The sequence below is a fragment of the Panulirus ornatus genome, chromosome 37 (assembly GCF_036320965.1).
Source record: "Panulirus ornatus isolate Po-2019 chromosome 37, ASM3632096v1, whole genome shotgun sequence".
Classification (NCBI taxonomy): domain Eukaryota; kingdom Metazoa; phylum Arthropoda; class Malacostraca; order Decapoda; family Palinuridae; genus Panulirus; species Panulirus ornatus.
Window position 1 is genome coordinate 5993988 of NC_092260.1, and position 25500 is coordinate 6019487.

The 25500-nt window shown below is 42.3% G+C and overlaps 1 protein-coding gene across 5 annotated transcripts in view; it reads right to left on the reverse strand.

Annotated features, from left to right (window-relative positions):
- Nucleotides 1-25500, reverse strand: part of tws (protein phosphatase 2 regulatory subunit tws) — a 284859-nt gene that overhangs the window by 40339 nt on the left and 219020 nt on the right. For 3 of the 5 annotated variants that reach the window (XR_011715348.1, XM_071683743.1, XM_071683741.1), the window contains one exon: nt 22539-22719. Coding sequence is in view for 4 of the 5 variants with exons in the window: in XM_071683743.1 (XP_071539844.1) it covers nt 22567-22719 (153 nt within the window). In the remaining variant the exon portion in view is untranslated. Of the gene's footprint in view, nt 1-13308; nt 14619-22538; nt 22720-25500 lie in introns of those variants that run through there. The other 2 variants (XM_071683744.1, XM_071683742.1) reach the window with 1 other exon arrangement.

Below are 25500 nucleotides of genomic sequence, written 5' to 3' on the forward strand. Positions count from 1 at the left end.
AATACTCAACAAAATTATACCTATGTAATTTGAGCACTCACCTTTGTCCCCTTTGCCTTTGTACAATGGCACTATGCAAGCATTCCGCCAATCCTCAGGCACCTCACCATGAATCATACATACATCAAATAACCTTACCAACTAGTCAACAATACAGTCACCCCCTTTTTTAAGAAATTCCACTGCAATACCGTCCAAACCTGCTGCCTTTCCGGGTTTTCATCTTCCGTAAAACTTTTACTAGCTCTTCTCTATTTACCAAATCATTCTCCTTAACCCTCTCACTTTGCACACCACCTCGACCAAAACAACCTATATCTGCCAATCTATCATCAAACACATTCAACAAACATTCAAAATACTCACTCCATCTCCTTCTCACATCACCACTACTTGTTATCACCTCCCCATTAGCCCCATTCACTGAAGTTCCATTTCCTCCCTTGTCTCACGCACTTTATTTACCTCCTTCCAGAACATCTTTTTATTCTCCCTGAAATTTAATGATACTCTCTCACCCCAACTCTCATTTGCCCTCTTTTTCACCTCTTGCACCTTTCTCTTGACCTCCTGTCTCTTTCTTTTATACATCTCCCACTCCATTGCATTTTTCCCTGCAAAAATCATCCAAATGCCTCTCTCTTCTCTTTCACTAATAATCTTACTTCTTCATCCCACCACTCACCACCCTTTCTAATCAACCCACCTCCCACGCTTCTCATGCCACAAGCATCTTTTGCACAATCCATCACTGATTCCCTAAATACATCCAATTCCTCCCCCACTCCCCTTACGTCCATTGTTCTCACCTTTTTCCATTCTGTACTCAGTCTCTCCTGGTACTTCCTCACACAAGTGTCTGTATATATATATATATATATATATATCTTTTCTTCTTTTAAACTATCCGCCATTTCCCGCATTAGCGAGGTAGCGTTAAGAACAGAGGACTGGGCCTTTGTGGAATATCCTCACCTGGCCCCCCTCTGTTCCTTCTTTTGGAAAATTAAAAAAAAGAAGAAAAAAAAAAAAAAAAGAGAGGGGAGGATTTCCAGCCTCCTGCTCCCTCCCCTTTTAGTCGCCTTCTACGACACGCAGGGAATACGTGGGAAGTATTCTTCATCCCCTATCCCCAGGGATAATATATATATATATATATATTTTTTTTTTTATACTTTGTCGCTGTCTCCAGCGTTTGCGAGGCAGCGCAAGGAAACAGACGAAAGAAATGGCCCAACCCCCCCCCCCCCATACACATGTACATACACACGTCCACACACGCAAATATACATACCTACACAGCTTTCCATGGTTTACCCCAGACGCTTCACATGCCTTGATTCAATCCACTGACAGCACGTCAACCCCTGTATACCACATCGCTCCAATTCACTCTATTCCTTGCCCTCCTTTCACCCCCCTGCATGTTCAGGCCCCGATCACACAAAATCTTTTTCACTCCATCTTTCCACCTCCAATTTGGTCTCCCTCTTCTCCTCGTTCCCTCCACCTCTGACACATATATCCTCTTGGTCAATCTTTCCTCACTCATTCTCTCCATGTGCCCAAACCATTTCAAAACACCCTCTTCTGCTCTCTCAACCACGCTCTTTTTATTTCCACACATCTCTCTTACCCTTACGTTACTTACTCGATCAAACCACCTCACACCACACATTGTCCTCAAACACCTCATTTCCAGCACATCCATCCTCCTGCGCACAACTCTATCCATAGCCCACGCCTCACAACCATACAACATTGTTGGAACCACTATTCCTTCAAACATACCCATTTTTGCTTTCCGAGATAATGTTCTCGACTTCCACACATTTTTCAAGGCTCCCAAAATTTTCGCCCCCTCCCCCACCCTATGATCCACTTCCGCTTCCATGGTTCCATCCGCTGACAGATCCACTCCCAGATATCTAAAACACTTCACTTCCTCCAGTTTTTCTCCATTCAAACTCACCTCCCAATTGACTTGACCCTCAACCCTACTGTACCTAATAACCTTGCTCTTATTCACATTTACTCTTAACTTTCTTCTTCCACACACTTTACCAAACTCAGTCACCAGCTTCTGCAGTTTCTCACATGAATCAGCCACCAGCGCTGTATCATCAGCGAACAACAACTGACTCACTTCCCAAGCTCTCTCATCCCCAACAGACTTCATACTTGCCCCTCTTTCCAGGACTCTTGCATTTACCTCCCTAACAACCCCATCCATAAACAAATTAAACAACCATGGAGACATCACACACCCCTGCCGCAAACCTACATTCACTGAGAACCAATCACTTTCCTCTCTTCCTACACGTACACATGCCTTACATCCTCGATAAAAACTTTTCACTGCTTCTAACAACTTGCCTCCCACACCATATATTCTTAATACCTTCCACAGAGCATCTCTATCAACTCTATCATATGCCTTCTCCAGATCCATAAATGCTACATACAAATCCATTTGCTTTTCTAAGTATTTCTCACATACATTCTTCAAAGCAAACACCTGATCCACACATCCTCTACCACTTCTGAAACCGCACTGCTCTTCCCCAATCTGATGCTCTGTACATGCCTTCACCCTCTCAATCAATACCCTCCCATATAATTTACCAGGAATACTCAACAAACTTATACCTCTGTAATTTGAGCACTCACTCTTATCCCCTTTGCCTTTGTACAATGGCACTATGCACGCATTCCGCCAATCCTCAGGCACCTCACCATGAGTCATACATACATTAAATAACCTTACCAACCAGTCAACAATACAGTCACCCCCTTTTTTAATAAATTCCACTGCAATACCATCCAAACCTGCTGCCTTGCCGGCTTTCATCTTCCGCAAAGCTTTTACTACCTCTTCTCTGTTTACCAAATCATTTTCCCTAACCCTCTCACTTTGCACACCACCTCGGCCAAAACACCCTATATCTGCCACTCTGTCATCAGACACATTCAACAAACCTTCAAAATACTCATTCCATCTCCTTCTCACATCACCACTACTTGTTATCACCTCCCCATTTTTTTTTTCATACTATTCACCATTTCCCGCGTTAGCGAGGTAGTGTTAAGAACAGAGGACTGGGCCTCTGAGGGAATATCCTCACCTGGCCCCCTTCACTGTTCCTTCTTTTGGAAATTGAAAAAAAAAAGAGAGGGGAGGATTTCCAGCCCCCCGCTCCCTCCCCTTTTAGTCGCCTTCTACGACACGCAGGGAATACGTGGGAAGTATTCTTTCTCCCCTATCCCCAGGGATAATATATATATATATATATATATATATATATATATATATATGTAAGGATGTAAGGCATGTGTACGTGTAGGAAGAGAGGAAAGTGATTGGTTCTCAGTGAATGTAGGTTTGCGGCAGGGGTGTGTGATGTCTCCATGGTTGTTTAATTTGTTTATGGATGGGGTTGTTAGGGAGGTAAATGCAAGAGTCCTGGAAAGAGGGGCAAGTATGAAGTCTGTTGGGGATGAGAGAGCTTGGGAAGTGAGTCAGTTGTTGTTTGCTGATGATACAGCGCTGGTGGCTGATTCATGTGAGAAACTGCAGAAGCTGGTGACTGAGTTTGGTAAAGTGTGTGGAAGAAGAAAGTTAAGAGTAAATGTGAATAAGAGCAAGGTTATTAGGTACAGTAGGGTTGAGGGTCAAGTCAATTGGGAGGTGAGTTTGAATGGAGAAAAACTGGAGGAAGTGAAGTGTTTTAGATATCTGGGAGTGGATCTGTCAGCGGATGGAACCATGGAAGCGGAAGTGGATCATAGGGTGGGGGAGGGGGCGAAAATTTTGGGAGCCTTGAAAAATGTGTGGAAGTCGAGAACATTATCTCGGAAAGCAAAAATGGGTATGTTTGAAGGAATAGTGGTTCCAACAATGTTGTATGGTTGCGAGGCGTGGGCTATGGATAGAGTTGTGCGCAGGAGGATGGATGTGCTGGAAATGAGATGTTTGAGGACAATGTGTGGTGTGAGGTGGTTTGATCGAGTAAGTAACGTAAGGGTAAGAGGGATGTGTGGAAATAAAAAGAGCGTGGTTGAGAGAGCAGAAGAGGGTGTTTTGAAATGGTTTGGGCACATGGAGAGAATGAGTGAGGAAAGATTGACCAAGAGGATATATGTGTCGGAGGTGGAGGGAATGAGGAGAAGAGGGAGACCAAATTGGAGGTGGAAAGAAGGAGTGAAAAAGATTTTGTGTGATCGGGGCCTGAACATGCAGGAGGGTGAAAGGAGGGCAAGGAATAGAGTGAATTGGAGCGATGTGGTATACAGGGTTTGACGTGCTGTCAGTGGATTGAATCAAGGCATGTGAAGCGTCTGGGGTAAACCATGGAAAGCTGTGTAGGTATGTATATTTGCGTGTGTGGACGTGTGTATGTACATGTGTATGGGGGGGGGGTTGGGCCATTTCTTTCGTCTGTTTCCTTGCGCTACCTCGCAAACGCGGGAGACAGCGACAAAGTATAAAAAAAAAAAAAAAAAAAAAATATATATATATATATATATATATATATATATATATATATATATATATATATATATATACTAGGTGATAACAAGTAGCGGTGATGTGAGAAGGAGATGGAATGAGTATTTTGAAGGTTTGTTGAATGTGTCTGATGACAGAGTGGCAGATATAGGGTGTTTTGGTCGAGGTGGTGTGCAAAGTGAGAGGGTTAGGGAAAATGATTTGGTAAACAGAGAAGAGGTAGTAAAAGCTTTGCGGAAGATGAAAGCCGGCAAGGCAGCAGGTTTGGATGGTATTGCAGTGGAATTTATTAAAAAAGGGGGTGACTGTATTGTTGACTGGTTGGTAAGGTTATTTAATGTATGTATGACTCATGGTGAGGTGCCTGAGGATTGGCGGAATGCGTGCATAGTGCCATTGTACAAAGGCAAAGGGGATAAGAGTGAGTGCTCAAATTACAGAGGTATAAGTTTGTTGAGTATTCCTGGTAAATTATATGGGAGGGTATTGATTGAGAGGGTGAAGGCATGTACAGAGCATCAGATTGGGGAAGAGCAGTGCGGTTTCAGAAGTGGTAGAGGATGTGTGGATCAGGTGTTTGCTTTGAAGAATGTATGTGAGAAATACTTAGAAAAGCAAATGGATTTGTATGTAGCATTTATGGATCTGGAGAAGGCATATGATAGAGTTGATAGAGATGCTCTGTGGAAGGTATTAAGAATATATGGTGTGGGAGGCAAGTTGTTAGAAGCAGTGAAAAGTTTTTATCGAGGATGTAAGGCATGTGTACGTGTAGGAAGAGAGGAAAGTGATTGGTTCTCAGTGAATGTAGGTTTGCGGCAGGGGTGTGTGATGTCTCCATGGTTGTTTAATTTGTTTATGGATGGGGTTGTTAGGGAGGTAAATGCAAGAGTCCTGGAAAGAGGGGCAAGTATGAAGTCTGTTGGGGATGAGAGAGCTTGGGAAGTGAGTCAGTTGTTGTTCGCTGATGATACAGCGCTGGTGGCTGATTCATGTGAGAAACTGCAGAAGCTGGTGACTGAGTTTGGTAAAGTGTGTGGAAGAAGAAAGTTAAGAGTAAATGTGAATAAGAGCAAGATTATTAGGTACAGTAGGGGTGAGGGTCAAGTCAATTGGGAGGTGAGTTTGAATGGAGAAAAACTGGAGGAAGTGAAGTGTTTTAGATATCTGGGAGTGGATCTGTCAGCGGATGGAACCATGGAAGCGGAAGTGGATCATAGGGTGGGGGAGGGGGCGAAAATTTTGGGAGCCTTGAAAAATGTGTGGAAGTCGAGAACATTATCTCGGAAAGCAAAAATGGGTATGTTTGAAGGAATAGTGGTTCCAACAATGTTGTATGGTTGCGAGGCGTGGGCTATGGATAGAGATGTGCGCAGGAGGATGGATGTGCTGGAAATGAGATGTTTGAGGAAAATGTGTGGTGTGAGGTGGTTTGATCGAGTAAGTAACGTAAGGGTAAGAGAGATGTGTGGAAATAAAAAGAGCATGGTTGAGAGAGCAGAAGAGGGTGTTTTGAAATGGTTTGGGCACATGGAGAGAATGAGCGAGGAAAGATTGACCAAGAGGATATATGTGTCGGAGGTGGAGGGAACGAGGAGAAGAGGGAGACCAAATTGGAGGTGGAAAGATGGAGTGAAAAAGATTTTGTGTGATCGGGGCCTGAACATGCAGGAGGGTGAAAGGAGGGCAAGGAATAGAGTGAATTGGAGCGATGTGGTATACAGGGGTTGACGTGCTGTCAGTGGATTGAATCAAGGCATGTGAAGCGTCTGGGGTAAACCATGGAAAGCTGTGTAGGTATGTATATTTGCGTGTGTGGACGTGTGTATGTACATGTGTATGGGGGGGGTTGGGCCATTTCTTTCGTCTGTTTCCTTGCGCTACCTCGCAAACGCGGGAGACAGCGACAAAGTCTAAAAAAAAAAAAAAAAAAAAAAAAAAAATATACATATATATATACATATACACATACACACACATACACATACATATGCACATATACACACACACACACACATACATATATATACATATGAAAAATGTAAGAAACAATTAGAAAACTGAAACTTCTAGCTTGAAATGAATGAAAAAAATGAATGTCACATAATGGTTCAACCTCTGGCTATGGAAAAAAGGAATGAGTGTGTTAGTGATTTTGATGCACGAGACCGGGTTATAGTGATGGGTGATTTGAATGCAAAGGTGAGTAATGTGGCAGTTGAGGGAATAATTGGTATACATGGGGTGTTCAGTGTTGTAAATGGAAATGGTGAAGAGCTTGTAGATTTATGTGCTGAAAAAGGACTGATGATTGGGAATACCTGGTTTAAAAAGCGAGAATGTAAGAAAGTAAATTCTCGATTAATATGGGTAAAATTGAAAGTTGATGGAGAGAGGTGGGTGATTATTGGTGCATATGCACCTGGGCATGAGAAGAAAGATCATGAGAGGCAAATGTTTTGGGAGCAGCTAAATGAGTGTGTTAGCGGTTTTGATGCACGAGACCGGGTTATAGTGATGGGTGATTTGAATGCAAAGGTGAGTAATGTGGCAGTTGAGGGAATAATTGGTATGCATGGGGTGTTCAGTGTTGTAAATGGAAATGGTGAAGAGCTTGTAGATTTATGTGCTGAAAAAGGACTGATGATTGGGAATACCTGGTTTAAAAAGCGAGATATACATAAGTATACTTATGTAAGTAGGAGAGATGGCCAGAGAGCATTATTGGATTACGTGTTAATTGACAGGCGTGCGAAAGAGAGACTTTTGGATGTCAATGTGCTGAGAGGTGCAACTGGAGGGATGTCTGATCATTATCTTGTGGAGGCTAAGGTGAAGATTAGTATGGGTTTTCAGAAAAGAAGAGTGAATGTTGGGGTGAAGAAGGTGGTGAGAGTAAGTGAGCTTGGGAAGGAGACCTGTGTGAAGAAGTATCAGGAAGACTGTGTACAGAATGGAAAAAGGTGAGAACAATGGAAGGTAAGGGGAGTGGGGGAGGAATGGGATGTATTTAGGGAATCAGTGATGGATTGCGCAAAAGATGCTTGTGGCATGAGAAGAGTGGGAGGTGGGCTGTTTAGAAAGGGTAGTGAGTGGTGGGATGAAGAAGTAAGAGTATTAGTGAAAGAGAAGAGAGAGGCATTTGGACGATTTTTGCAGGGAAAAAATGCAATTGAGTGGGAGAAGTATAAAAGAAAGAGACAGGAGGTCAAGAGAAAGGTGCAAGAGGTGAAAAAAAGGGCAAATGAGAGTTGGGGTGAGAGACTATCAGTAAATTTTAGGGAGAATAAAAAGATGTTCTGGAAGGAGGTAAATAGGGTGCGTAAGACAAGGGAGCAAATGGGAACTTCAGTGAAGGGCGTAAATGGGGAGGTGATAACAAGTAGTGGTGATGTGAGAAGGAGATGGAATGAGTATTTTGAAGGTTTGTTGAATGTGTCTGATGACAGAGTGGCAGATATAGGGTGTTTGGGTCGAGGTGGTGTGCAAAGTGAGAGGGTTAGGGAAAATGATTTGGTAAACAGAGAAGAGGTAGTAAAAGCTTTGCGGAAGATGAAAGCCGGCAAGGCAGCAGGTTTGGATGGTATTGCAGTGGAATTTATTAAAAAAGGGGGTGACTGTATTGTTGACTGGTTGGTAAGGTTATTTAATGTATGTATGACTCATGGTGAGGTGCCTGAGGATTGGCGGAATGCGTGCATAGTGCCATTGTACAAAGGCAAAGGGGATAAGAGTGAGTGCTCAAATTACAGAGGTATAAGTTTGTTGAGTATTCCTGGTAAATTATATGGGAGGGTATTGATTGAGAGGGTGAAGGCATGTACAGAGCATCAGATTGGGGAAGAGCAGTGTGGTTTCAGAAGTGGTAGAGGATGTGTGGATCAGGTGTTTGCTTTGAAGAATGTATGTGAGAAATACTTAGAAAAGCAAATGGATTTGTATGTAGCATTTATGGATCTGGAGAAGGCATATGATAGAGTTGATAGAGATGCTCTGTGGAAGGTATTAAGAATATATGGTGTGGGAGGCAAGTTGTTAGAAGCAGTGAAAAGTTTTTATCGAGGATGTAAGGCATGTGTACGTGTAGGAAGAGAGGAAAGTGATTGGTTCTCAGTGAATGTAGGTTTGCGGCAGGGGTGTGTGATGTCTCCATGGTTGTTTAATTTGTTTATGGATGGGGTTGTTAGGGAGGTAAATGCAAGAGTCTTGGAAAGAGGGGCAAGTATGAAGTCTGTTGGGGATGAGAGAGCTTGGGAAGTGAGTCAGTTGTTGTTCGCTGATGATACAGCGCTGGTGGCTGATTCATGTGAGAAACTGCAGAAGCTGGTGACTGAGTTTGGTAAAGTGTGTGGAAGAAGAAAGTTAAGAGTAAATGTGAATAAGAGCAAGGTTATTAGGTACAGTAGGGTTGAGGGTCAAGTCAATTGGGAGGTGAGTTTGAATGGAGAAAAACTGGAGGAAGTGAAGTGTTTTAGATATCTGGGAGTGGATCTGTCAGCGGATGGAACCATGGAAGCGGAAGTGGATCATAGGGTGGGGGAGGGGGCGAAAATTTTGGGAGCCTTGAAAAATGTGTGGAAGTCGAGAACATTATCTCGGAAAGCAAAAATGGGTATGTTTGAAGGAATAGTAGGTTCCAACAATGTTGTATGGTTGCGAGGCGTGGGCTATGGATAGAGTTGTGCGCAGGAGGATGGATGTGCTGGAAATGAGATGTTTGAGGACAATGTGTGGTGTGAGGTGGTTTGATCGAGTAAGTAACGTAAGGGTAAGAGAGATGTGTGGAAATAAAAAGAGCGTGGTTGAGAGAGCAGAAGAGGGTGTTTTGAAATGGTTTGGGCACATGGAGAGAATGAGTGAGGAAAGATTGACCAAGAGGATATATGTGTCGGAGGTGGAGGGAACGAGGAGAAGAGGGAGACCAAATTGGAGGTGGAAAGATGGAGTGAAAAAGATTTTGTGTGATCGGGGCCTGAACATGCAGGAGGGTGAAAGGAGGGCAAGGAATAGAGTGAATTGGAGCGATGTGGTATACAGGGGTTGACGTGCTGTCAGTGGATTGAATCAAGGCATGTGAAGCGTCCGGGGTAAACCATGGAAAGCTGTGTAGGTATGTATATTTGTGTGTGTGGACGTGTGTATGTACATGTGTATGGGGGGGTTGGGCCATTTCTTTCGTCTGTTTCCTTGCGCTACCTCGCAAACGCGGGAGACAGCGACAAAGTAAAAAAAAAAAAAAAAAAAAGCGAGATATACATAAGTATACTTATGTAAGTAGGAGAGATGGCCAGAGAGCGTTATTGGATTACGTGTTAATTGACAGGCGTGCGAAAGAGAGACTTTTGGATGTTAATGTGCTGAGAGGTGCAACTGGAGGGATGTCTGATCATTATCTTGTGGAGGATAAGGTGAAGATTTGTATGGGTTTTCAGAAAAGAAGAGTGAATGTTGGGGTGAAGAGGGTGGTGAGAGTAAGTGAGCTTGAGAAGGAGACCTGTGTGAGGAAGTACCAGGAGAGACTGAGTACAGAATGGAAAAAGGTGAGAACAATGGAAGCAAGGGGAGTGGGGGAGGAATGGGATGTATTTAGGGAATCAGTGATGGATTGCGCAAAAGATGCTTGTGGCATGAGAAGAGTGGGAGGTGGGTTGATTAGAAAGGGTAGTGAGTGGTGGGATGAAGAAGTAAGAGTATTAGTGAAAGAGAAGAGAGAGGCATTTGGACGATTTTTGCAGGGAAAAAATGCAATTGAGTGGGAGATGTATAAAAGAAAGAGACAGGAGGTCAAGAGAAAGGTGCAAGAGGTGAAAAAAAGGGCAAATGAGAGTTGGGGTGAGAGAGTATCATTAAATTTTAGGGAGAATAATAAGATGTTCTGGAAGGAGGTAAATAAAGTGCGTAAGACAAGGGAGCAAATGGGAACTTCGGTGAAGGGCGCAAATGGGGAGGTGATAACAAGTAGTGGTGATGTGAGAAGGAGATGGAGTGAGTATTTTGAAGGTTTGTTGAATGTGTTTGATGATAGAGTGGCAGATATAGGGTGTTTTGGTCGAGGTGGTGTGCAAAGTGAGAGGGTTAGGGAAAATGATTTGGTAAACAGAGAAGAGGTAGTGAAAGCTTTGCGGAAGATGAAAGCAGGCAAGGCAGCAGGTTTGGATGGTATTGCAGTGGAATTTATTAAAAAAGGGGGTGACTGTATTGTTGACTGGTTGGTAAGGTTATTTAATGTATGTATGACTCATGGTGAGGTGCCTGAGGATTGGCGGAATGCGTGCATAGTGCCATTGTACAAAGGCAAAGGGGATAAGAGTGAGTGCTCAAATTACAGAGGTATAAGTTTGTTGAGTATTCCTGGTAAATTATATGGGAGGGTATTGATTGAGAGGGTGAAGGCATGTACAGAGCATCAGATTGGGGAAGAGCAGTGTGGTTTCAGAAGTGGTAGAGGATGTGCGGATCAGGTGTTTGCTTTGAAGAATGTATGTGAGAAATACTTAGAAAAGCAAATGGATTTGTATGTAGCATTTATGGATCTGGAGAAGGCATATGATAGAGTTGATTGAGATGCTCTGTGGAAGGTATTAAGAATATATGGTGTGGGAGGAAAGTTGTTAGAAGCAGTGAAAAGTTTTTATCGAGGATGTAAGGCATGTGTACGTGTAGGAAGAGAGGAAAGTGATTGGTTCTCAGTGAATGTAGGTTTGCGGCAGGGGTGTGTGATGTCTCCATGGTTGTTTAATTTGTTTATGGATGGGGTTGTTAGGGAGGTAAATGCAAGAGTTTTGGAAAGAGGGGCAAGTATGAAGTCTGTTGGGGATGAGAGAGCTTGGGAAGTGAGTCAGTTGTTGTTCGCTGATGATACAGCGCTGGTGGCTGATTCATGTGAGAAACTGCAGAAGCTGGTGACTGAGTTTGGAAAAGTGTGTGGAAGAAGAAAGTTAAGAGTAAATGTGAATAAGAGCAAGGTTATTAGGTACAGTAGGGTTGAGGGTCAAGTAAATTGGGAGGTGAGTTTGAATGGAGAAAAACTGGAGGAAGTAAAGTGTTTTAGATATCTGGGAGTGGATCTGGCAGCGGATGGAACCATGGAAGCGGAAGTGGATCATAGGGTGGGGGAGGGGGCGAAAATCCTGGGGGCCTTGAAGAATGTGTGGAAGTCGAGAACATTATCTCGGAAAGCAAAAATGGGTATGTTTGAAGGAATAGTGGTTCCAACAATGTTGTATGGTTGCGAGGCGTGGGCTATGGATAGAGTTGTGCGCAGGAGGATGGATGTGCTGGAAATGAGATGTTTGAGGACAATGTGTGGTGTGAGGTGGTTTGATCGAGTGAGTAACGTAAGGGTAAGAGAGATGTGTGGAAATAAAAAGAGCGTGGTTGAGAGAGCAGAAGAGGGTGTTTTGAAGTGGTTTGGGCACATGGAGAGGATGAGTGAGGAAAGATTGACCAAGAGGATATATGTGTCGGAGGTGGAGGGAACAAGGAGAAGAGGGAGACCAAATTGGAGGTGGAAAGATGGAGTGAAAAAGATTTTGTGTGATCGGGGCCTGAACATGCAGGAGGGTGAAAGGAGGGCAAGGAATAGAGTGAATTGGAGCGATGTGGTATACCAAGGTTGACGTGCTGTCAGTGGATTGAATCAAGGCATGTGAAGCGTCTGGGGTAAACCATGGAAAGCTGTGTAGGTATGTATATTTGCGTGTGTGGACGTATGTATATACATGTGTATGGGGGTGGGTTGGGCCATTTCTTTCGTCTGTTTCCTTGCGCTACCTCGCAAACGCGGGAGACAGCGACAAAGTATAATAAAATAAATAAAAATAAATAAAAATATATATATAATATGTATATTATATGTATATTATATATATATATATATATATATATATATATATATATATATATATATATATATATATATATATATGTATATTATCCCTGGGGATAGGGGATTAAGAATACTTCCCACGTATTCCCTGCGTGTCGTAGAAGGCAACTAAAAGGGGAGGGAGTGGGGGGCTGGAAATCCTCCCCTCTCGTTTTTTTTTTTTTTTTTTTCCCAAAAGAAGGAACAGAGGGGGCCAGGTGAGGATATTCCAAAAAAGGCCCAGTCCTCTGTTCTTAACGCTACCTCGCTAACGCGGGAAATGGCGAATAGTTTGAAAAAAAAAAAAATATATGTATATGTTGAGATGTATAGGTATGTATATGTGCGTGTGTGGATCTGTATGTATATACATGTGTATGTGGGTGAGTTGGGCCATTCTTTCATGCGTTTCCTTGCTCTACCTCACTAACGGAGGAGACAGCGACAAAGTATAAATAAATAAATGCACATACATACATATACATACACATGCAGACATATAAACACACACATGTACACGTCCATACTTGTCTGCCTAAGGATAGGGGATAAGGAAGAAAGAATACTTCCCACGTATTCCCTGTGTGTCATAAAAGGCGAGTAAAAGGGGAGGGAGTGGGGGGGGGTGCTGGAAATCTTCGCCTCCTGTTTTTAATTTTCTAAAGAAGGAATAGAGAAGGGGTCCAAGAGAGGATATTCCCTCTAAGCTGGAAATGCTACCCTCCTGTTTTTAATTTTCCAAAAAAAGGAATAGAGAAGGGAGCCAAGTGAGGATATTCCCTAAAAGACTCAGTCCTCTGTTCTTAATGGTACTTCGCTTATGCAGGAAATGGCAAATATGTATAAAAACACTATATACTAGATGTATATATACACAAACCTTGACATTGCATTATGCGCTGGGAGCCAATGGATGAAAATAAAGACAAACTATTCTCTAGTTTTATTTATATACACTTTTAGTAGGTGACTGGCTTTCTTGTCCTCTTTAAACATTGCTGAAGGTGTAAAGACATTGATTCTGCCAAGTTCTTGAGAAACTCTGGGTCCAGATTGTGCCATTCTTCTTGAATGGCTGCCTCAAGCTTGGGAACAATGCTAGTATCCTTCTCTGAAATTGAGCACTTAATGATGCTCCACAAGTGCTTTATCAGTTAATATCTGGGCTGTTTTCAGGCCAGTCATTGATGAAGTTGATTCCAGAGGAAGTGAGCCACTGCTTCACAGATTTTGCAGTAAGGCAAGGAGTGCCATCCTGCATGAAAATGTCTACAGGCCCTTCTGAAAAGTCTGGTAAATAGTCCATCAGTAGCTTGAGTTAGTTGTGCTGATTCATGGTTTGATGTCTGGGCAGTAGAAGGTCACTAGTTCCATAATAAGAAAAACAACCCCAAACCACGAGAGAATCAGGCTGTTTAACACTACTGGAAGTGTACTTGGGATCGAGAGTGTCACTCCCGGAGTACCAATAAACATGCTAACTCAATTCCCAGTCACAGAAAACGTGGCTTCATCCCTCCATAGCATGTGCTTCCACTTGGTCTTATCCCACTGAAGGTATTCTTGGCAAAAGCAATCTTAGGCTGCCCATGCATAAGGGTGAGGAGGGGCTTCTTGCAGGCTCTATGGCAGCTGAAGTGTAGGTCATCACGGATGCGTCGATGAACGATCCTTACTGACACTTCACCAATCAGTCTTGGGTTTTTTTCAATTCCTGTGCTGACAAACGTGGATGAATGATCCTTACTGACAATTCACCAATCACTTTTTGTTTTTTTTAATTCTTGTGGTGACAAATGCAGATTAGCTTCTAGCAGATGTTTCAGGATGGTTAGCATGTGTGGTTGTCTTCCGAGCCTTCCCAGGTCTCCCCTTGTACGCTGATTGTTGCCTTACCTCCAGTGTTGTGAAATCTTACCATACCCTCACTGATCAGACAATTCTCAATATCGCCCTTACTGGCTTCAGTGCCTTGTACACACTAACACCTGAAGCTATCTGCTCTTTTGTCAAGTCCTCTCACTTGTCCATTGTGGCTAGAGAGCATGAAAATCTTCGGCAGTAGAGTATCAGAAGGGGACAAACTCAGGTAGACCGTCAACATTCATCAATCATCTTCCAACTAGTAATGATAAAAGACAACTTGTGGTTGTTTGCCTGGGTCTGCTTGTAGCTCCACCCCTCACATCGCTGCTTGATAACCCGAGAAACTTCAGCACTCTGCCTGCCAGGGATAGTGAGCTGGAATCATAGAACTATGCATCAGCCCTCTCGCGCATAATGCAATGTTGAGGTGTGTATATACATACACACTAAATATTCACATGTGATGAATAAATGACTAATATATAAAATATATATGAAAAAAATTCCAAAGTTTAAAATGGTTTAGTTTCTACAACAAACAAAAACACAATGTGAAGTTCCTTAAAACTATATTAAACAAAGCACCAAAAACAGTGGCTTACTCCTTCGAAACTGATTAAGCGTGATTAATGCAAAAACAGTTGAATGCCCAGAGCAGATGCAAAGACTGAGGTTTTAGAGCCTAATAATCAGTAAGCAATCCAATAATACCCTTTTACCATCTTTCCTACTCCCCACAGAAGTATTTCCCAGATTTTAAATCAAGTATTCCTAATCATTAGTCTGTTTTCAGCATACAAGCTGTTCACTTCCATATATCTTACTGAATACCCCACATCCCCCAGTTATACCCTCAACTGCCACATTACTAACTTTTGCATTTAAATCATGCATCATTAATACATAATCTCTCACAACACAACTGCTGAAACACTCACTCACCTGCTCCCAAAAGCACTTTCCCTTCATCATCTTTCTTCTCATGGCCAGGCAAACAGGTGCTAATAATAATCCGCAAGCACTAATAATCACCATCTTTTGTAATTCACTTTCATTTTTACCTGAATCAGTCTGGAACTCATTTCCTCGCACTTTTTCACACATTACCATAACTCCAGCTTCAGCAGTAATTCTACATCTTCCTTAGGTTTCCACCAATGAAAAGTTGATAATTACGAGTACTTCACCTCTCAAGGTATTCCCGAAACATTCTTCCATGGAGGTGGAAGGATGGGGTGAAAAAGATTTTGAGCAACTGGGGCCTGAACATACAGGAGGGTGAGAGGCGTGCAAGGATTAGAGTGAACTGGAACGATGTGGTATACCAGGGCCGATGTGCTGTCAATGGACTAATCTGGGGCATGTGAAGCGTCTGGGGTAAACCATGGAAAGGTCTATGGGGCCAGGATGTGGATAGGGAGCTGTGGTTTTGGTGCATTACAGCTAGAAAATGAGTGTGAACGAATGTGGCCTTTTTGTCTGTTTTCCTGGCGCTACCTCACTGAAGCAGGGGATAGCGATGCTGTTTTCCTGTGGGATGGGGTAGCGACAGGAATATCCGGATGGTAACAAGCAAGTATGAATATGTACATGTGTATGTACATAATGTCTGCTTCTGTGCATGTATATGTATGTGTATATGTATATATATGGGAGCGGGGGCTGGAAATCCTCCCCTCTTGTTTTTTTTAATTTTCCAAAAGAAGGAACACAGAAGGGGGCCCAGGTGAGGATATTCCCTCAAAGGCCCAGTCCTCTGTTCTTAACACTACCTTGCTAATGTGGGTAATGGCGAATAGTTTGAAAGAAAAAGATGTATATATATGTGTATATGTGGTATACCGGGGTTGACGTGCTGTCAATGGATTGAACCAGGGCATGTGAAGCGTCTGGGGTAAACCATGGAAAGTTTTGTGGGGCCTCTATGCGGAAAGGGAGCTGTGGTTTCGGTGCATTATTACATGACAGCTAGAGACTGACTGTGAACCAATGTGGCCTTTGTTGTCTTTTCTAGCACTGCCTTGCACACATGAGGGGGGAGGGTGTTTTTATTTCATGTGTGGCGGGGTGGCGATGGGAATGAATAAAGGCAGACAGTATGAATTATGTACATGTGTATATATGTATATGTCTGTGTGTATATACATGTGTATGGGGGTGGGTTGGGCCATTCTTTCGACTGTTTCCTTGCGCTACCTCACTAACGTGGGAGACAGCAACAAAGCAAAATAGATAAATAAATAAAAAATAAATAAATATGTATTCCTATGAGTCCACAGGGAAAATGAAACACGATAAGTTCCCAATTGCACTTTCATGTAATAATCACATCATCAGGGGAGACACGAGAGAAATATAACAGTCAGTCTTGAACAATCGCATGTTTACCAAATGGCGTCCTAGCTTCGTCTCTTCGATGTATATCAACTGACTGTCATATTTCTTTCTTGTGTCTCCCCTGATGATGTGATTATTACATGAAAGTGCACTTGGGAACTTATCATGTTTCATTTTCCCCGTGGACTCATAGGAATATATTGATCAAGCGCAAAACTGTGATCCTTTCCAACGTGTATATGTATATATATGTGTATATATTCTTCATCTGTTTCTTTTCGCTACCATGCTGCTGCAGGAAACAGCGATTATGTATTATTATAATAATAATAATAATAATAATAATAATAATAATAATAATAATACAACTTCGATGAGACTGGCAGAATGCATTAATTGTGCCAATGTCCAAAGGATGCAAAGATGAGAGTTTCAACTATTGAGGTATTAGTCTGTTGAGTGTACCTAGTAAACTGTGGTGAGGGCATGTACAAAACATTAGACTGGGGAGGAACAGCTTGGTTTCAGGAAAGGTAGAGGTTGTGTGGATCAGGTGCATGCTTTAAAGAATGGGTGTGAGAAATACTGAGAGAAACACAGGGATTTTTATGTCTTATTTATGGATCTAGAGAAAGTATATGATAAGGTGGACGGAGATGCCTTGTGAAAGGTCTTACAAATATACTGAGCGAGAAGAAAGCTACTAGAAGCAGTGGGATTTTTTCATCAAGAGTGTAAGGCGTGTGAAAAGTATGTTGCAAGGAGAGTGAGAGGTTCCAGGTGAAGGTGGGTATGCAGTAGGGGTGTGTAATGTCACCATGACCGTTAATTTGTTTATGGATGGGGTGCTAAGGGTGGTGAATGTAAGGGTCATGGAAACAGGAGCAAGAATGCAGAGTGTGTGGATCAGGAGCTGTGGGTGTAGTGCACTGCACATGACAACTAGAGAAAGAAAAAGGATGTGCGCAGATGCAGCCTTTCTTCATCTGTTCGTGGTGACATCTTCTCAATGCAAGAAATGGCAATCAGATGTGAAGAAAAAACTTTATAACTAAAAACAGTTTTGGAATTGTAAAAAGGCATTTAATTTTGTGGAAAAGGGAGGGAGGCATACTGGCATAAATGAATTCCCTTCATCCCTCACCTCTCTGTCACTTGCTGCTTGAAACATCATTATCATTTTTTTTTTTTATTATACTTTGTCACTGTCTCCCACGTCAGTGAGGTAGCGCAAGGAAACAGACGAAAGAATGGCCCATCCCACCCACATACACATGTATATAAATACACGTCAACATACGAACATATACATACCTATAAATCTCAAAGTATACACATATATATATACACACAGATATATACATGTACATAATTCATACTGTCTGCCCATATTCATCCCCCCCCCCCACATGAAATGACCCACATGTGCGCGAGGTAGTGCTAGGAAAAGCCAACAAAAGCCGCATTCGTTCACACTCAGACTCTAGCTGTCATGTATAATGCACAGAAACCACAGCTCCCTTTTCACATCAAGACCCCACAGAACTTTCCATGGTTTACCCCAGACACTTCACATGTCCTGGTTCAATCCATTGACAGCACGTCGACCCTGGTATACCACATCGTTCCAATTCACTCTATTCCTTGTACACCTTTCACCCTCCTGCATGTTCAGGCCCTGATCACTCAAAATCTTTTTCACTCCATCTTTCCACCTCCAATTTGGTTTCCCACTTCTCCTCGTTCCCTCCAAATCTGACACATATATCCTCTTTGTCAATCTTTCCTCACTCATTCTCTCCATGTGACCAAACCATTTCAAAACACCCTCTTCTACTCTCTCAACCACACTCTTTTTATTACCAAACATCTCTCTTACCTTTTCATTACTTACTCAATCAAACCACCTCACACCACATGTCCTCAAACATCTCATTTCCAGCACATCCACCCTCCTTCACATGCCCTGGTTCAATCCACTGACAGTATGTCGACCCCAGTATACCACATCGTTCCAATTCACTTTATTCCTTGCATGCCTTTCACCCTCCTGCATGTTCAGGTCCCGATCACTCAAAATCTTTTTCACTCTATCTTTCCACCCCCAATTTGGTCTCCCACTTCTCCTCGTTCCCTTCACCTCCGACACATATGTCCTCTTTGTCAATCTTCCCTCACCCATTCTCTCCATGTGACCAAACCATTTCAAAACACCCTCTTCTGCTCTCTCAACCACACTCTTTTTATTACCACACATCTCTCTTACCCTTTCATTACTTAATCAAACCACATCACACCAAATATTGTCCTCAAAAATCTTATTTCCAGCACATCCACCCTCCTTCACACAACTCTATCTATAGCCCAAGCCACGCAACTATATAACATTGTTGGAACCACTATTCCTTTAAACATATTCATCTATGCTTTCGAAGATAACGTTCTCGACTTCCAGACATTTTTCAACGCTCCCACAACCTTCGCCCCCTCCCCAAACCCTATGATTCACTTCTGCTTCCACGGTTCCATCCGCTGCCGAATCCACTCCCAGATATCTAAAACACTTCACTTCCTCCAGTTTTTCTCCATTCAAACTTACCTCCCAATTAACTTGTCCCTCAACCCTACAGTACCTAATAACCTTGTTCTTATTCACATTTACTCTCAACTTTCTTCTTTCACACACTTTACCAAACTCAGTCACCAGCCTCTGCAGTTTCTCACCCAAATCAGCCACCAGCGCTGTATCATCAATGAACAACAACTGACTCACTTCCCAAGCTCTCTCATCCACAACAGACTGCATACTTGCCCCTCTTTCCAAAACTCTTGCATTAACCTCCCTAACAACCCCATCCTTAAACAAATTAAACAACAATGGAGACATCACTCATCCCTGCCGCAAGCCAACATTCACTGAGAACCAGTCACTTTCCTCTCTTCCTACTTGTACACATGCCTTACATCCTTGATAAAAACTTTTCACTGCTTTTAACAACTTACTTTCCACACAATATATTCCTAATACCTTCCACAGAGCATCTCTATCAACTCTATCATATGCCTTCTCCAGATCCATAAATGCTACATACAAATCCATTTGCTTTTCTAAGTATTTCTCACATACATTTTTCAAAGGAAAAGCCTGGTCCACACATCCTCTGCCACTTCTGAAACCACACTGCTCCTCTCAAATCTGATGCTTTGTACATGCCTTCACCCTCTCAATCAATACCCTCCCATATAATTTACCAGGAATACTCAACAAAGTTATACCTCTGTAATTTGAGCACTCACTCTTATCCCCTTTGCCTTTGTACAATGGCACTATGCAAGCATTCTGCCAGTCCTCAGGTACCTCACTATGAGTCATACATACATTAAATAACCTTACCAACCAGTCAACAATAAGTCACCCCCTTTTTTAATAAATTCCACTGCTATACCATCCAAACCCGTTGCCATGCCCATTTACTACCTCTTCTCTATTTACCAAATCATTCTCACTAACCCTCTCACTTTGCACACCACCTCGACCAAAACACCCTATATCTGCCACTCTATCATCAAACACATTTACCAAACCTTCAAAATACTCACTCCATCTCCTCACATTGCCACTTCTTGTTATTACCTCCCCATTAACCCCCTTCACTGAAGTTCCCATTTGTTCCCTTATCTTATGCACTTTATTCACCTCCTTCCAAAACATTTTTTATTCTCCCTAAAATTTAATGATACTCTCTCACCCCAACTCTCATCTGCCCTCTTTTTTGCCTCTTGCACCATTCTCTTGACCTCCTCCCTCTTTCTTTAAACATCTCCCATTTTATACATCTCCCAGTCATTTGCATTATTTCCCTGCAAAAATCGTCCAAATGCCTCTCTCTTCTCTTTCACTAATAATCTTACTTCTTCATCCCACCACTCACTACCCTTTCTAATCTACCCACCTCCCACACTTCTCGTGCCACAAGCATCTTTTGCGCAAGTCATCACTGCTTCCCTAAATACATCCCATTCCTCCACCACTCCCCTTACATTCTTTGTTCTCACCTTTTTCCATTCTTTACTCAGTCTCTCCTGGTACTTCCTCACACAAGTCTCCTTCCCAAGCTCACTTACTCTCACCACTCTCTTCACCCCAAAATTCTCTCTTCTTTTCTGAAAACCTCTACAAATCTTCACCTTAGCCTCCACAAGATAATGATCAGACATCCCTCCAGTTGCACCTCTGAGTACATGAACATCCAAAAGTCTCTTTCGCAAGCCTATCAATTAACACGTTATCCAATAATGCTCTCTGGCCATCTCTCCTACTTACATATGTATACTTATGTATATCTCGCTTTTTAAACCAGGTATTCCCAATCACCAGTCCTTTCTCAGCACATAAATCTACAAGCTCTTCACCATTTCCATTTACAACCCTGAACACCCCATGTACACCAATTATTCTCTCAACTGCCACATTACCCATGCATTCAAATCACCCATCACTATAACCCGGTCTCGTGCATCAAAACTACAACACACTCACTCAGCTGCTCCCAAAACACTTGCCTCTCATGATCTTTCTTCTCATGCCCAGGTGCATATGCACCAATAATCACCCATCTCTCTCCATCCACTTTCAGTTTTCCCCATATCAATCTAGAGTTTACTTTCTTACACTCTATCACATACTTCCACCACTCCCGTTTCAGGAGTAGTGCAACTCCTTCCCTTGCTCTTGTCCTCTCACTAACACCTGACTTTACTCCCAAGACATTCCCAAACCACTCTTCCACTTCACCCTTGAGCTTCGTTTCACCCACAGCCAAAACATCCAGGTTCCTTTCCTCAAACATACTACCTATCTCTCCTTTTTTCTCATCTTGGTTACATCCAGACACATTTAGACACCCTAATCTGAGCCTTCAAGGAGGATGAGCACTCCCTGTGTGACTCCTTCTTGTTTCCCCATTTAGAAAGTTAAAATACATTATATTTTCTATTATCTTCAAAGGCTTATCACTGTACTGGGAAGCAAGATGCAATTAAGCCTTCCATGCCAGTCACCTTCATAAGATGCTAACAACTTAACATAATACTGTGTTTAAATACTGTATTTTCAAATGGGAAGAGTCCAAGGAAATAACCATCACATATAAAACTCACCTACAGTCTCCTTAAAGTTAAATATTTAAGTTTTAATATCCAAATGTAACGGCATCTATGGCAAGTATATAACTACAAAAATCTTGTGTTCCTTTCCACTTGCCTATGCATGTCGATAAACAGGAGCCTCTGAAAACACTACACAACAGTTGCTCCCTGCCAGTGGCTTGCTAAGGATGAGGCAAAAAAAGAGTAAGAAACTGCACTGGACTTCACCAGTTATGGAGATTCTTTTGCTGTGGCCACTATCTTGAGGGAGTTCCCAAAGGGAACAGGCATAAGAGATATAGATAGATACATGGATAGATAGCTTATCCCATGGCATTCTGACCATGGCCAACGTGATAAAGGTAAGTATATATGTATTTGGTGAGCCTAAAGCTTTTACAGACAAAAATTTCTTACTCAATCTGGTTTTACAGAGGCATGAAAGGTAGTAGAAATAATGATGATGCAGCATTTACGAATAATAGAAAATCAATTCCTCAATAATCTGATCAAATTTCAAAATCTTCAAGACTGGAAGGACGGAGTGAATTAGATTTTGAGTGCAATGGCCTGAAGAAACAGAAGGGTGAAAGGCATGCATGGTGCAAAGTGAATTGGAAAGATATGTATACACAGGTCATTGTGCTGTCAATGGACTGTATAAGAATATATGTAGCAGTTGCGGAAAAAGACACCTTTTTTCATCTGCTTCTGGCATTACTTGATTGATGTGGGAAATGGCAAAACAAGCACCAAAGAGAAAAACAAAGAAAGCCTTTTCTTCCAAAAAATGTCAAGGTGTCCACTTACCTAAGCTCTAGTCATCAGATGAGGATTGCTAAAATTTGTCTTGGAATATGTAAAGGTTGTTAGTTGCAGCAACAGCAATAATGTTTTCATGAGGATGCCAGGCTGTGTGCAGAATCTTCTTATTGAAATCAAGGCAGTCTACACTTATCTCATCCTTCTTTCTCTTGCCTGCTGTGCATACCTGAAAAAAAAAAATATTTCTATTCTAATTTGTCACTTTCTCCCATGTTAGCGAGGTAGCGCAAGGAAACAGAAGAAAGAATGGCCCAACCTACCCACATACACATGTATATAAATACATGTCCACACACGCAAATATACATACCTATACATCTCAATGTACACATATATATATATACACACACACATATACATATATACACATGTACATAATTCATACTGTCTGCCTTTATTCATTCCCATCACCACCCCGCCAGACATGAAATAACAACCCCTCCCCCCTCATGTGTGCGAGGTAGCGCTAGGAAAAGACAACAAAGGCCCCATTCATTCACACTCAGTCTCTAGCTGTCATGTCTAAGGAACCGAAACCACAGCTCCCTTTCCACATCCAGGCCCCACAAAACTTTCCATGGTTTACCCTAGACGCTTCACATGCCCTGGTTCAATCCATTGACAGCAAGTCGACCCCAGCATACCACATCGTTCCAATTCACTCTATTCCTTTCACGCCTTTCAACCTCGCATGTTCAGGCCCCGATCACTCAAATTCTTTTTCACTCTATCTTTCCATCATTCAAATTCTTTTTCACTCCATCTTTCCGCCTCCAATTTGGTCTCCCACTTCTCGTTCCCTCCACCTCTGACACATATATCCCCTTGGTCAATCTTTCCTCACTCATTCTCTCCGTGTGACCAAACCATTTCAAAACACCCTCTTCTACTCTCTCAACCACAATCTTTTTATTACCACACATCTCTCTCACCCTATTATTACTTACTCGATCAAACCATCTCACACTACATATTGTCCTCAAACATCTCATTTCCAGCACATCCACCCTCCTCCACACAACTCTATTTATAGCCCACGCCTCGCGACCATATAACATTGTTGGAACCACTTTTCCTTCAAACATACCCATTTTTGCTTTCTGAGATAATGATCTCGACTTCCACACATTCTTCAACGCTCCCAGAACTTTTGCCCCCTCACCCATTCTATGACACACTTCCTCTTATATGGTTCCATCCGCTGCCAAATCCACTCCACTTCCACATTCTCCAGTTTTTCTCCATTCAAACTTACCTCCCAATTGACTTGCCCCTAAACCCTACTATACCTAATAACTTTGCTCTTATTTACATTGTATATATATATATATATATATATATATAACTGTATATAGATATAACTTAAAGGAAAGACTTGGACATCTTAAGTTCCTCATGTCAGAAGAGGCTCTTCAGCTACATCCTGAATACCAGATGAGGATCAAGGTGCTTAAAAGGCTTGGGTACATTGAAAATAACAATACAGTCACACTGAAAGGTCGAGTAGCATGTGAGATGGGTAACCATGAATTAATGGTAACTGAACTAGTTCTTGAAAATGTGTTTGCAGAGAGCCCAGTAGAAATAGTAGCTGCCTTATTATCTAGTATGGTCTTCCAACAGAAAAATCGTAATAAACCAACTCTAACACCAGAACTAGAGAAAGGAATTAACAAGTTCAAGGATGTGGCAGAAAACATTGGGAAAATCCAGGAGGAGTGTGGCCTTCCAGAGCCAGTTGGTGATTTTGTAGATCAGTTCAACTTTGGATTAACAGAGGTGGTATATCAATGGGCAAGTGGGTTACCATTTAGCAAAATAATGGAGTTGAAAGATGCTCAGGAAGGAATCACCGTAAAGTGCATCCAGCACTTAGATGAAACTCTTAAGGTTGTTAAGAATGCTGCACACATCATTGGAGATCCTAACCTTCGCGAGAAAATGGAGGCAGCCTCCACAGCTATAAAAAGAGACATTGTATTTACACCTAGCCTGTATACTCAATAAGCATTAGTTATGCTAACAGCTTGCAATTATTTTTGTTCCTTCATAATGCTTTAATGTTGCTTGAAGCATGAAATATTGCTTTTGATTACCTTAAGAATGCAATGAAGTCAGTAGGCTTTATTTTATGTATATATATATATTTCACTCATTCATTTTCATTCATACTATTCGCCATTTCCCGCGTTAGCGAGATAGCGTTAAGAACAGAGGACTGGGCCTTTGAGGGAATATCCTCATCTGGCCCCCTTTTCTGTTCCTTCTTTGGAAAAAAACGAAAAAAAACAAGAGGGGAGGATTTCCAGCCCCCCGCTCCCTTCCCTTTTAGTCGCCTTTTATGACACGCAGGGAATACGTGGGAAGTATTCTTTCTCCCCTATCCCCAGGGATACTTCCCACGTATTCCCTGCATGTCGTAGAAGGCGACTAAAAGGGGAGGGAGCGGGCGGCTGGAAATCCTCCCCTCTCGTTTTTTCCAATTTTCCAAAAGAAGGAACAGGAAGGAGGCCAGGTGAGGATATTCCTTCAAAGGCCCAGTCCTCTGTTCTTAACGCTACCTCGCTAACGCGGGAAATGGCGAATAGTATGAAAGAAAAAGGAAACAGACGAAAGAAATGGCCCAACCCCCCATACACATGTATATACATACGTCCACACATGCAAATATACATACCTACACAGCTTTCCATGGTTTACCCCAGACGCTTCACATGCCTTGATTCAATCCACTGACAGCACGTCAACCCCGGTATACCACATTGCTCCAATTCACTCTATTCCTTGCCCTCCTTTCACCCTCCTGCATGTTCAGGCCCCGATCACACAAAATCTTTTTCACTCCATCTTTCCACCTACAATTTGGTCTCCCTCTTCTCCTTGTTCCCTCCACCTCCGACACATATATCCTCTTGGTCAATCTTTCCTCACTCATTCTCTCCATGTG